At 43.9% G+C, this 13,901-nt stretch overlaps 1 protein-coding gene across 1 annotated transcript in view; it reads right to left on the reverse strand.

The window, feature by feature from the left end:
• The window catches only part of PLA1A (phospholipase A1 member A), a 33,282-nt gene extending 21,752 nt beyond the window's left edge, over window positions 1–11,530 (reverse strand). The window contains exons 1-4 of the mRNA XM_082655192.1: window positions 11,286–11,530; window positions 3,374–3,575; window positions 1,111–1,288; window positions 378–585 (exon numbers count right to left, since the gene is read on the reverse strand). Of these exons, the coding sequence (XP_082511318.1) occupies window positions 378–585; window positions 1,111–1,288; window positions 3,374–3,575; window positions 11,286–11,358 (661 nt within the window). The 5' untranslated portion in view covers window positions 11,359–11,530. The remainder of the gene's footprint in view (window positions 1–377; window positions 586–1,110; window positions 1,289–3,373; window positions 3,576–11,285) is intronic.
• Between the last annotated feature and the right edge of the window lie 2,371 nt (window positions 11,531–13,901).

Here is a 13,901-nt window from a genome sequence, read left to right on the forward strand (position 1 = left end):
CTGAGGTCCCTCTGAAGGACTCTGTAGAACATGACTCAGAATTGTCTCAATGAAGTGTCAGGAAGCCAGGGTATTTACCACACAGCTCTGGTCCCTTATTGATTGAGGGTAGCTCCTGAAGCATAAAGTTCTCAGCACTTTGCAAGTATTTAGCAAAACTGTCTACAGGTGATTTCCATAGTGGGCCAAGGATATATGAGCTGTTACAACCCATTTTACAGTTGTAGAAACTGAGGCTCAGAAAAAAATACATGGCCTCTAACAGTGACATTAGAGATCATGCAATAACAACACAATACCATTTTATCCAAAAGGGCCACAATAAGTAAATTTCAGTGGTGATCAATGACTTGATCATAAGAACAAAGGCCCAACACTTCCCTCTGCCTGCCTTAGCAAAGGCTCTTCCAGGTCATGATCTCTCTCTCTCTCTCTCTCTCTCTCAACCTGAGAGGATGGGCAGGGAAGAATGTTACCTGTGATCTGTCCCAGCTGGCCTTTGTAGAAATGTCCTACCATGCCCCCCACATGGGCCCCCAGGCTGACACCAATGATGTGGATTGAGGACTCTGACACACCCAGCACCTAGAACGGGTATTTACAGTGAGTTACATTTGTGTCACAGCAGCCCCTGGCCTTACAAGGATAACACTTTGCCCTGAGGCATCAGAAGCAGAAGGTCTTGGGCATGACACACCAGCCACACGTGCTTTGGGAAAAAGTGCAGAATCTCACCCTGTTAACCACTTGCCCTCTCCCTGGGCTCCCCACCTTGACAACCCACTCACTTTCCCTTTGGTGTCCAAAGTATGTGAGGCATGACCATGGCCATTTCCTCTTGAGGACCTAGAAGAGTCAGCCATTGGCACCTCTGATGTAACATGCAGTGGCATGTTTTACAGAGGAGCAAGCGGGAGGCTCAGAGAGGTTCAAAAACCTGCCCAAGGTCAGCACTGTAAGCGGCTAGGTTGAGATTTGAACCGAAGACCCACAGACTACTGGGTGGCTCTGCTTCCACCTAAAGCTCCTTCTCACATGTCACTTCCTTCTTTCTGACCCCTTGCTCCCCCGTAAGCAGCCAGAACTCACCCTAAGCTCTTCTACACCTACCAGGAGTTTACGGAGGAAACGGGAGATCTCGAGTCCCAGCTTAACCACATTTTCCACGGCTGAGAAGTAGACACCTGTAGAGCCATAAACCCAGTCCACAGCGATCACGTTAGCATCTGCTGCCTGCAGAAGGGCACTGATGAATTTGTCAATCCAGGAAGGCTTTGTTCCTAAAGCCCTAGATGGGGGGCCAAGAAAAGATAGGAAAATTAGCTTCCCAGCCAGCATCCATTGTCATGGAAATTACAATGACATTTCTATAAATAGAACAAACCCAGAGAAAGTCACAAGTAAGGGGTGGGGGGTGGGGGTTGGGGGTGGGGAGGGTGGGGGGGTTGGGGGTGGGGGGTGGGGGGTTGGGGGTTGGGGGTGCTGGTGGGGGGGTGGGGAGGGTGGGGGGGTGGGGGCTATGGGCACTAAATCCTACAACATTTTGAGCATAAGGAGGACATAATCTCAAAGTTAGCAGGGCTCCTGACTACACGTGTGGAGCCTGTGTGTAAATTATAAAAGAGTACCTTTGTTCCAGGTGGATGTAGCCTGAGGCCAGGGCTCAGAGCTCAGGTCAGAGTTCAGCCCTTGGCCCTCAGTCAGGTACCTCTGTGTAATGCATAGACCACACAAACCACTGCACTGACCCTGTTTGTGTTACTCATGGGAAAGAAAAGATAGCTTTGTGTATTAGAGTTAAGATTTGCAATCTTAATTCTCATTCTATAGTATAGGCACTTTCCTTGAGGATGTTTTCATTTACTCATTCATTCATTCACTCTTTCCTTCATTCAACAAATGGGCCAGGCAGTATGCTAGGTGCTTTGTGAGAAATAAAGAAAAATAAGATATATTCCTTATCCTTCTGGAACTTAGAGTATAATAGGACTTTTCTAGGAAAAGAAGAATAGGAAAAATTTCAGAGAGCTTTCCCAAGAGATTGGGAATGGGGAAGAAGTTTTCTCAATGGCCCAGAGCTTGCTTGTGTGGACAGGGGAGCCCAGACTGGGTGTATGCCAGGGAACGTGGCTTTGGGGCATCTGGGAGCGGGCAGCATAGTGAGGCTGCTGAGCTCTTCAGCTCCACTAGCTATCTCTGGGTTGAGGGCACACACTCAGCCTTGGGTAGTGGCTGAATGCAAGATTTGCCGGAGAAGAGACTTCGGCACAAGAGAGAGAAGGGATGCCTGAGGGAGGATGTGGCTGGGACCTGGAGTGAGGGACTGGAGAGGCAGAGAGAACCCAGAGATGAGGAAATGGTGACCCTTTGTGCAGTGCCCCGCTGTCCACCTCTTCATCAGGGCCCCCAACTCCAGCTGCTCCATAGTGCTACTCTTTCACCGTGTTCTCTCCCTCTCTCCTCTCACCAACTTTTTTCTGTTTCCGGCATTCTCAGTGAGCTTTGGAGAGAAGATGTTGGAAGGAAGGGTGGTGATTAAATTGGGACTCAGAAACTATGCATTCAACAAAATTTGGCCTGCAGGGCCTCAAAGAAGTTGAAGAAGTGTGTAGCATCTGAGAAATGCTAACCTCTGGGAGTGATGGAAGTGGAAGTTTCTTAGGTCATGAAACCCAGGAAGAAGAGAAGAAGAGGAGATAAAACCCTGGATAAGGGCTTCCCGGGTGGTACAGTGGTTGAGAGTCCGCCTGCTGATGCAGGGGACACGGGTTCGTGCCCCGGTCCAGGAAGATCCCACATGGCACGGAGCGGCTGGGACCATGAACCGTGGCCGCTGAGCCTGTGCGTCTGGAGCCTGTGCTCCGCAATGGGAGAGGCCACAACAGTGAGAGGCCCACGTACCGCAAAAAAACCCAAAAAACCCTGGATAAAAACACCACGATGTTACCCCTGAGTGATTGCACAAAGCTTACGACCTCACTGGCTGAGATGAATCATGCAACCCACACTTCAGGGAGGAAAGGATCACTGAGACCATCTCTACAACTTCCCTTTTATTCAGATATGGAAACCGAGGCTCTGTGTGCTAAAGTGACTTGCCCAGGCTCACACATATTTACAGTTGGAGAGTGTGTCCAGGGTCACACATATTTACAGTTAGCAGAGGAGTAACGTATGTGACCAACAAGAAAGAACAACAGAATGTGTGTTCAAGCTGCTATGAGACATCTTCAAAGTCAGCAGGAGGTGAGCAATGGGACCTGTGACAGGCAGTAAATTCATTTCTCCTTTTGCTCCCCACTAACTTCCTATGGCATTATGGTCACTTTCTAGCTCTTAGCTGAGGTGATCCTATTGGTTGGTTGGCTCCCACCTGAATCCATGGATAACTAGCTTGGTTCCTAGAGTGGCATTGAACCCCAAGTTCCGGATGTCACTACTTTCTTCCACGAGCTGCCCACAGAGAGGATCAGAAGGGGTGAAGAGGAGAAAGTGGGCTTTGAGATTGGTGCCTTGGAGAAGATTAGCATTCTGGAAGTCAGTGCACTTTGTCTGTGGGGTAGGAGGTGCATCTCCTAGAGGAAAAAACAAACAAACAAATAAAAACCCAAGAAACATCCAAGGTGAGGTCATCTGTTCTTAAAAGGAAAAAAGGTGTTCTTGAAAGGAAGAGAGAAACAAGGGCTTATAGGCATTCATCATAAATCAGCAAGTGTAATAATCAGACTCATTTATTAAAGGCATCACTTCTGTAACCAAAGTCTGTGTATATTTTTCATGTATAAAGATAAAATACCAGAGAAGAATATGAATATTGCTCAGCTAGAGAAGATTAAAGGCCATGGTGAAATGGATATTGTCATGGGCTAAACTGAGTCCCCCGACACCTGCATAAATTCATGTGTTGAAGTCCTAACCCTAATACCTCAGAATGTGACTATATTTGGAGATAGGGTCCCTACAGAGGTAATTACATTGAAATGAAGCCTTTAGGGTGGACCCTTATTCAATATGACTGGTGTCCTAATAAGAAGAGGCAATTTGGTCACAGAGAAGAAAGATGATGTGAAGACACATGGAGTAGACAGCTATCTACAAGCCAAAGAGAGAGGCCTGGAATGGCTCCTTCACTCACAGCCCTCAGAAGGAACAAACCCTACTGCCACCTTAATCTCAGACTTCCAGCCTCCAGAACTGGGAGATGATAAACTTCTGTTGTTTAAGCCACCCAGGCATTTTGTTACAGCAGTCCTAGCTAAATAATACAGTTTTCTGGGCTATGAAATGAGCAGTTGCCCTGGGGACTAGGCTCATTCTGGTCTGAGCACCCTATTCCAGAGGGTTTCAAACTGCCCCCTCCAGCCTCATCACTTCTTTTCCTTATGAGCAGTCCAGAGCCACTCCAGAGCCTTCCAGCACCCAGCACATGGCTGCCCAGCCAGATGGTAGAGAGGACCCTTAATGAGCTGTATGTATTCTACAGTGCCTTCCAACAGGTACATTTAAATGGGATATTTTATGGTCAAGTTCACTGAAAGGCCTTCTACAATACTGAACCGAAACAACAGCATGAAACTCCTGCTTCCCAGGGAGCTAAAAATCTGGCCTATCTTCAATACCCAACAGCCCACCCTCACACCTGTGATAAAGAAGGGGGGCACTTGACACCCAGTTGGTCTTACAGAAAGAGACCGGCTGGGGCAGCAGGGCACACACTGTCGCACTGGCCCCCCAGTCCCGAAGTCCTGGTGCTGTTAGCAGCTACCTCACATTCCTGCCATGAGACAAAACTGTCTGCGGAATCAGAAGACAGGTCCAGGTTGCAGACTGATTTGTGCAGGGCTCTTCACGAGGAAGACAGCTATTTCAGGTTTCTGGAATGGTTATCTGCCTTCAGAGGTAACGGGGGAGCACATGTACAACAAGCAAGTGGATCTGGGGTGTGCTGGGCTGTGGAACTGTGAGCAGATTGTGGGAACCGCACCCTTAGAGAGTGCTGACAGCGGTTTCCTCAGCTCTGCACCTAAGCCCCAGACCTGGTCCCTGAGGCCCCTTGTATCTCCCTTCTGAGCAGCCAGGTCTTGGACACCCCAGCAATGAAGCCCACTATGACTGTGCAGGCCCCCAGGCTCCTCAGCCTGTGGCAACTTGAGCCCCCATGGAACACAAGAGAGAACGATGCCTGACGACTACTTCATCTGCCTTCCCCCAACTCTTTGAAGAAAAGGTGAGAGGACTCTGCTTGAGCATGAGACTTTAACCACATACGTGAATACATTTGCTCTATTGGTCATGTAGGGAAGTTTGCATCCATCAGACAGAGAATTAAGAGTCCTTTTAAATAAGCATAGTATGTCACAGAGCAAGGCCCAACAAGCATCACAGAATCAATATACTCCAGACAACGTTATCTAAATAAGATGTAATAAAATTACAAATCAGTAACAAAAGTTATTTAAAGACACATTTGGAGGTTTTAAAATTCCCTTTTAAGTAATGAATGAGTTAAAGAATAATCACAATGGAGACTAGATAATATTAAAAACTAAATAACAGTAAAACCAATACAATATCAAAACTTGAGTTAAAGTAGCTAAAACAGTACTAGGCTGATATCTATAACCATAAATGTAAATATCAGGGGAAAATGGGGAAAGACACAGATTAGGTAAATTAATCTTATAACTCAGAAAGCTGAAAAAGAATAATACAGCAACACCAAATAAAATGTAGGGAAAGAAATATAAAGGAAATAGTTAAGGGACTTCCCTAGTGGCGCAGTGGATAAAAAAAAAAAAAATCTGCCGGCCAGCGCAGGGGACACAGGTTTGAACCCTGGTCCGGGAAGATCCCACATGCCATGGAGCAACTAAGCCCGTGCGCCACAGCTACTGAGCCTGCTGTCTAGAGCCCAAGAGCCACAACTACTGAAGTCCACGCGGCTAGAGCCCATGCTCCGCAGCAAGAGAAGCCACCACAACGAGAAGCCCATGTACAACAACAAAAAGTAACCCCCATTCGCCGCAACTATAGAAAGCCCGCGCACAGCAATGAAGACCCAATGCAGCCAAAAATAAATAAAATTAAATCTTTAAAAAAACAAAAGGAAGTAGTTGAAATTAAATAAAACAATATGAACAGCATCAGTAGCTGCTCAGTCCATGCAGTTGCTCAGGCCGACCTTCCTGGAGGAATCTTTGACACTTTGTTTTCTGCCACCCCCGTACAATGGTGAGTAAATCCTCAGAACACAATATTCAGAATTAAACCATTCTCACTACCTACACTGGCACCACCTTGGTTTAAGCCACCATCATCTCTCAAAATTATGTAGCCTGTAATGCTTTTCCTGCCTTCATTCTTGTCCCCCTTCAGTCTATTTGCAACACAGTAGTAGAAAAGTAAATCAAATCATGTCACATCTCTGTGCAAAAGCCACAAGGCATTTCACTCAGAATAAAATCCAAAGTCCTAACAGTGGAAGAAAGCCCTAAATATCTTAGACCATCCCCTTGGGGAGCCCTTTGCCTGTCTGACTATTGCTTCCTCTGTTCCAGCCAGTCCTCCTAGCTCTTCCTCTCTCTAGACAGGTTCCCACCTGAGGGTCTTTGCACTAGCCATTCCTTCTGCCCAAAGTGTCTTTCTCTGGACATCCATGTGACTAATTCCCTCTCCTCCTTTAAGTCTTTGCTTGTCAAATGTCATCTTCTTTCCTCTAACCCCCTATTATATTTATTATTTATTTGGCTACTCTGGGTCTTAGTTGCGGCATGTGGGATCTAGTTCCCTGACGAGGGATCGAACCCAGGCCCCCTGCATTGTAAGTGTGGAATCTTAGCCACTGGACCACCAAGGAACTCCCTAACCCTCTATTTAAAATTGCAATCTGCCTATGTGCCTCACCTCCGTTCTCTCAATTTTCTTTAACCTGATCTGTTTATTTTTATAGCAATCATCACCTAATGAAGATTTTTTATTTACCAGTTTATTATTAAATGTATTGTTTATTAATTTCCCCACATTAGAAGATACTTTCAAAGAAGGAAGGGATTTTTATCCATTCTGTTCACTCTACTGCCTAGACTAGAACCTGCCACACACAATAAACACCAAAAGGTAGTTCTCTGGAAAGAATAATAAACTAGATGTACTTAAAAAAAAAAAAAAACTAGATGTACTTTTGATAATAGAGTAAGAAAAAAAGGGGGAAGTCACAAATAAACAATATAGAGAATTAAAAGGGGATGTAAGCCCAGTAGATTTTTTAAACCACAAAATAGCATGTTTATACCCATCCAACAGTTAAAAAATAGATATTTTCCTAGAAAATTGATAATCCCCTAGAAAACTATAGCTTACTAAAACTTAGTCAAGAAAGAAAAAACAGAAAATCAAATGTAAAACTGTAGTATAAAGGAATTGAAACAGTAGTTTTAAATCTATTCATCAAAAACCTCTATCAGGACAGATTTCACAGAGAAATTCTAACAATCCTTCAATTCCTATCTTACACATACTGTTCCAGAGAATAGAAAAGGGGAGAAAGAATCCAAACTCATTCTATGAAAATAGCCAAAATGTCAAAACTGGACAAGGAAAGAAGGAGAAAGGAAAAACTAAAGGCCAGTTTCACTATTACACACAGACATAAAAATCCTAGATAAAATGTCAAATCCTTCAAGGATAACAAATATACGTCATGACCAAGCAGGGTTTAATCCAAAAAATGAAAAGATGGTTTAACATTAGAAAATGTATCAATGTAATTCACATATGAACAAATTAAAGAAAAATACCATATGCTCAACTCAATAGATGTAGGGAAAAAACACACGATAAAATTCAATACCCAACACTCCTTAACATAAGGAAAGAAGGGTACCTACCCAAAGCCTATAGCAATGATTATAGTTATTGGTGAAATGTTAGAAGCATTCCATTCAGAACTGGGAACAAATGAGAACGTCTGCTATCAGTGCTTCTATTAAATATTGGACTGGATGTCCTAGTCCTAGCTAGTAAAACAAGACAATGAAACAGGATAAAAATTATAAGGTTTGAAAAGGGGGAGAAAAAATTGCCGATATTTGCAGACAATAGGATTGAACTGTCCGTCATTCAAGACTATGGAATGTGGCACAGTGAATCATGCTCAGATACCCCATCCCTCCAAGCACCACTTTAGCCAAAGAGTAGTGACAGATGAATATCCAAAAGAGAGAGAGAAAAAGACATAGACAATCTCAAATGTAAAAATAATATCTCCAAAACAGGAACAAGAATAGAATTGCAAAATGGTGATGGGTTCCAGGTCTGAGAGAAGACAGTGGTTGTAAGAATTCAGTTTTGTGAGGTAAGCGGGGTCCAAAAGTGCTCCAAGTCAAGTGTGGAAGACCCACCAGTGGTAGCCAGCGGTGGAGAGGGGCTCCCCAACTCAGGAAAGGAAGCTAACAACAAAAACCATACAAACAAAAACAGCTATTGACTTTTTACTGGGGCTACAGCTTTATTTAGGGAGACAGGATGGAAAGACAAGGCCTCACTCACAGGAGCTGAGACAACGCACCTTTCTGGAGGAGAGAGGGCAAAGATAGGGGCTCGGATGGGGAGACAGAGAGATGAAGAGAGAGACTGAAAACAAACTTTTCATTGAAAATTAAAATGAAACTTATCTATTGTGTCAGAAGTCAAGATAAGAGTTATCTTTGGGGCAGTAGTGAGTAAGATGGGATACAGGGAATGGGTTTTAAGAATCTGATAACATTTTATTTCTTGATCTGAATGATGGTTACACAGGTGAAATCATTCTGAAAATTCATTAACCTGTGTACCTTTCTGTATGTATGTTGTACTTCAGTAACTAATTTACTTTTTAAAAAGGTTGAAAACAAATATATAAAGTAATCAAATGTTTACACAGATAGTCGATAAAGCCAATAAGTGGATGATGAATTCATTCCAGGTGAAATAAAGTTTTAAAAATCTTTGACAAAGCTTTAAAATAAGTATGCTGAGAATATACAAGGATAAAAATAAAGACAGAGCATAAGAAATTATGAAATAAAAATGGGCATAAATGATAAGATATATAGTAAAAAGCTAATTAGAAAAAGGAAATGAAAAAGATAGTCATGGAAATAAAAATGGAATCAATGCTATAATGTCTAGTACAGAAGAAGTAAAAGAGGCTTTTTAATATGAAAGTGCAGTTAAAAAGTATAGACAATAGATGGAGAGGCTCCAACATTTAACTAGTAGCTGTTCTCTAAAGGAAGAGAATAGGAGAAGAAACAATATTTTGAAAAGGTAATTGCTAAGAATTTTCCATAACTGAAAAAAGATATGAGTTCTCTAATCACAAGTTATACTCAGGGTAATGAGCAAGATAAAAAGGAAATAAATCTATACAAATAGGCAGATGATAGTAAAACTGCAGAACATTAAATATAAAAGATATTCTTAAAAATTCCCAGACAAATGCATTGGAAAATTTAAAAGCAATGAAAAATATAATTTCCTGAAACTTGACTCAAGAAGAAATAAAAATCCAAATAAACCTACTAGCACCAAAAAAAGAAAAAATCAAACTGGTAATCAAGAGTCTTCTCTGGCCCTAAAATACGCTAGAGCCAGATGGTTTTATTTGAGAACTCCACCAAACCTCTAAATTACAAGTAACCTTTATCTTATATAAAACTGTTTCATAGAACAGAAACTTATTTTATGTGGTTATAATCATCTTAGTATCAAGACCAGAGAAGGGCAATACAAGAAAAAAAAATGATACATAAATTTCCTTTATGAACAAATATACAAAATAATAAATATATACAAAAATAAAAATAAATGTTGGCAAATAAAATTCAACATCATATTAAAAAATACCCCACAGGAGTAGGAAAAAAACAATACCCCATGACCACAAGATTTGTCCCTGGTGATCTTCATCTAAACCCATAAAGTTTAGAAGAAAATATGAAAGATTATTTTTATAAGAAGATTGATTAAACAAGACACCAGAAGCACAAATCACAATATGAAATAAAAATTAAGACAACAGTGTAATGCTATTTTTTCTATGAGACTGACAATATGAAAAACATTTGATAATACAAAGTGTTGTTGGAGAGGGTGGGAAAACAGACGTGCTCACGTACAAATCAACAGTTATAACTTCTTTGCAGGGCAGTTTTTCTCACATTTATCAAAAATGTGTAAGATATAAATCCTTTTAGATCTAGTATATAGTGTATAAGCAGCCACTTCATAAAACAAGATATATGGTTACTTTACATACACACACGCACACACACACACATGCACTCAGATAAATGATTGCGTTAGGAGAAAGCACATGTGAAGCTAAGTAGCACCTTTTCAACGCCAACCGTTGATGCAGGGAAGGGGTGAGCAGGGGCCTGTGGTGTTGCAAGGGAAGTATGAATCATGGAGGCCTTCTTGGAAGACGTGAAGAGCAGAAATGAACAAAAAGGTAGTGTGAGCAACTACAGGCATAAAGAATGACACACCCTAAAGCTGGGGAATGAGAATTAAATGTCTTGTGGACATGACACAAAGGCAGTCTGCTGTTGGGGGTAGAGGGAAGGGAGCTTTCCAAGGGTGATGCCACTGCTGGTCAGAGGAGGGGATTTTACTCTTCCGAGATGCTCTACGCCATAAGAGGGTTTAGATTTGCTATATTAAGCAAGGGAGAGTGGTGGGTGGGGTTTTCGCTGGGTAAGGCACCGTGCAAATGGCATCTGAGGGAAACTGTGCTAAAGGTCATTGGTTATCTGTGGTGAACAGGACTAGTTATCATAGTACTGCCAAGAGGGATGACAAGGCTGAACTTGAGCTGGGTCGGCAAGAACAGAAAGGACCTCTAACGATCTCAATGACAAACTTGTTGTTAGTTTGGAAATTTTAAATTTTAAAATTAAATATATCTTGGAACAATGGATATTTACAGGGGGAAAATGAATCATGTTTTGGAATTAATCACATTTTATTTTTTTATACTCTTCCTGGCTTGTGCAAGGTGAAAAGGAGTAACGCAGATTTTAGAAAAATGAGTAAAACAACTAGAGGAAGTTCAATTTTTGTGACTTAAGAAAGTGCTGTCATTCCCATTATGATTGAAGGTTTTTTTCTCCCTCTTTTAAATACATCTCAGGAGAGGGCTTTTAGGGGACCTTCCAAAGGTTAGCGCTACATAAATAGATGGCTTGAAAAAATAGAATTATTGACCGAAAGAAGTCCCACCCAAGGCCCCAGCGCCGACTTACCTGTACTTCCAACACTGAGCCACAGAAGAAGCCCCCATGACCAGAAGCAGCCCTCCCAGGGGTCTGGGGCCATCGTTGAGCTGGAAGTCTCAGAGCTGGGGTGAAGCCGACCCCTAATGACAAAGAGATCTCATAACCCAGGCTCTCACAGTTTGAACACTAAACGCCCACTCGGGTCTCACTAATCATTAACTGGCCTCATGACCTGTAACAGGTCTCTCCCTATTTGTCTAACTTCCCCAGTTTTTCTGTTTCTTCTTCTCAATGAAATGAAATATACTTTTTTCTTTTCTTTTTTTTAAAGCAGGGGACAATGAAACACATTGCCCTTCCTCTCTGAGCCAAACATCATCAGGAAACTATTTCCTGCACCTCTCCCACTTCCCATTATAAAATGTTAGTAAAAACCAAGGCAGAAGTCTTTGATCTCTAGGGGATCACAAACCCACATTGTCCCAGAGTCATCTGTGGACGTGTTTGCCCCCTAGGAGGACTCTGAGTGGCTTGAGGGCAAAGGCCTTCTCTTTTCATTTTTGAGTCCCCAGTGCCCAGCACAGAGCTGAGCCAACAACGTATTAATATGTTTCGTGTACATTTAACGGAAATAACGAAAGAAGATGAAGTTGGCCTCTGAGAGTACTATCCTTTGATAGAATCTTGGGGCTAGAAGTCCAACCTCTAAGAAGAGTCGTTCAGTGTCTTGAATTCACTGATAAGAAACAAAGAAATAGAGAATGAAAATGACCTATGGAGACCCTTCTGCTGGAAGTGGCAGAGCTGGCCTGGAACCAGGGTGTTTCCAGTATACCGCGTGGCCTCTTCACCCAAAGGAGTGGCAGAAACCACAGAGCGCTAGTTCTAGATGGGTCAGGGGAAGGGGGAGCCACCATACTTGCCCAGCTCTCCTTAATTGCAGCACATTGCTGTGAGGCAGAGAACCCAACAGGGCAGTATGGAACTTTCTGGACCATAGCTCTGTGAGGGGAGTACTATCTACATACAGCTTCAGGGTATAGAGGGGTTAAGTACCTTGCACAAGCTCATGCAGAGCTGGGGTTTGAAGCAGGACAACCTAGCTCCCGAGGCCATGCTCTGAACCACTGTGCCAACAGGCGGCACCAACCACTGCACCAAGCCGTGCCAGGCCTGCCCAAGACAGGGATAAACTGATTTTGGAGGGGCCAGCCCTTGCTTCCCCTCCTGCACATGATGCCACTGATCAGGTGCTGTTGCCACCAGCAAGGGCACTACTGAAGGCTGTTCTAACGTCAGAGACCAAGCCAGGTGTAGAGGTCCACCAGGTCCTCAGAGAAAATAAGCCAGGATGGGACTAGATGTGCAAGAGATTTATCAGGGATAAGACCTGTGACGAATAAAAAGGGGAGCTGAAGACAGTAGGGAGACCCTTTAGACCCTGCTGCAGGGCTGACACCTGCGCAGGACAGGGAGAAGGAAAGAGGATTGCACAGGAAGCCCCAGAACACCATGCAGTTCCTGGAATGTCCTGGCCAAGGCAGTGGGGAAGCCTCAAGCTGAAGTCTCTTGTGAAAATGAGCTGTGTTAGCAGCCTTGCCCTGCTCAGTCACTAGCTGGGGGCAGTCTCAGCACAAAGACGAGGCTAGATCCAGAAGGGCAGCAACCAGGACCATCAATTAGGTTCCTCACAGCAGGAGACTGAGGACTGCATTCTCCTGGCCACTCCATCACACCCAGAGCTGGCGCGTCAGGCCAGTCATTCCAGCTTTTCCAGCACAGTGTTCCCTGTGCAACATCAACACAGCTGACTTGTAGAGAGTGCCCTCCCTGTCACATTCATCATCTGGTGCAGTGCTCTCCACATGGGGCTGGAGTGGTCCTGGGCCAGACCACCTGCCTCAGAATCACCCAGGGGACGGGGGGCAGACCACTGGGCCCAAGCCAGACACACTGAATGAGACTCCTTGGGGTTGGGCCCCAGACTCTGCAGTTCTAGCAGGCTCCGCAGATGACTGTATGCACGCCAGAGCCACTAGTCTTCTGTTAATTCTAACCACAGCCATCTCCGTTTCACCAGTGAGGAAACTAAAAGCTCACAGAGGCCAGAGACCTGGGGAGCCCTGCTTCAGGGGGCCAAGAAAGCGAGGTCCTCCTGGAAAGTGAGGTGACGTGTTTTAGAAGGTGAGGATAGAGATCTTTCTACAGGAGACACTGGTAGGGAACACCACCTTATAATCAGTGTATATGGTCCGTCTCCCCCAGGGAGAATGTCAGCCTCGGGAGGGCAAAATTCTGGTCTCTTTTGTTCAGTGAGGTGTCCCCAGCGTCTAGCACAGTGCCTGCCACACAGCCAGTGCTCAATCTTTGCTAAGGAAAGGCATGGTACCTCTGGTATGGTGTGCTCATTTAGAAGTGACCCATCTGCCCATTCCACGGGTTCAGCTGGGCTCAGCTCTGCCCACTCCTACCCCTGCCCCCAACGTGCATCTCAAACCCACCACCATCTTTCCTTTCGATGTCACCTCATAGCTGTGGGAAGGTGGAGAGAGGCCACAGGCTGCTGCCAGCACCATCTCACTCCTGGGTTTCATTTTGGCTTTGTCTAAGGAAACATTTTCTAATTATAGCCAACAATTAGAG

The sequence above is a fragment of the Grampus griseus genome, assembly GCF_964374135.1.
Source record: "Grampus griseus genome assembly, chromosome: 5".
Classification (NCBI taxonomy): domain Eukaryota; kingdom Metazoa; phylum Chordata; class Mammalia; order Artiodactyla; family Delphinidae; genus Grampus; species Grampus griseus.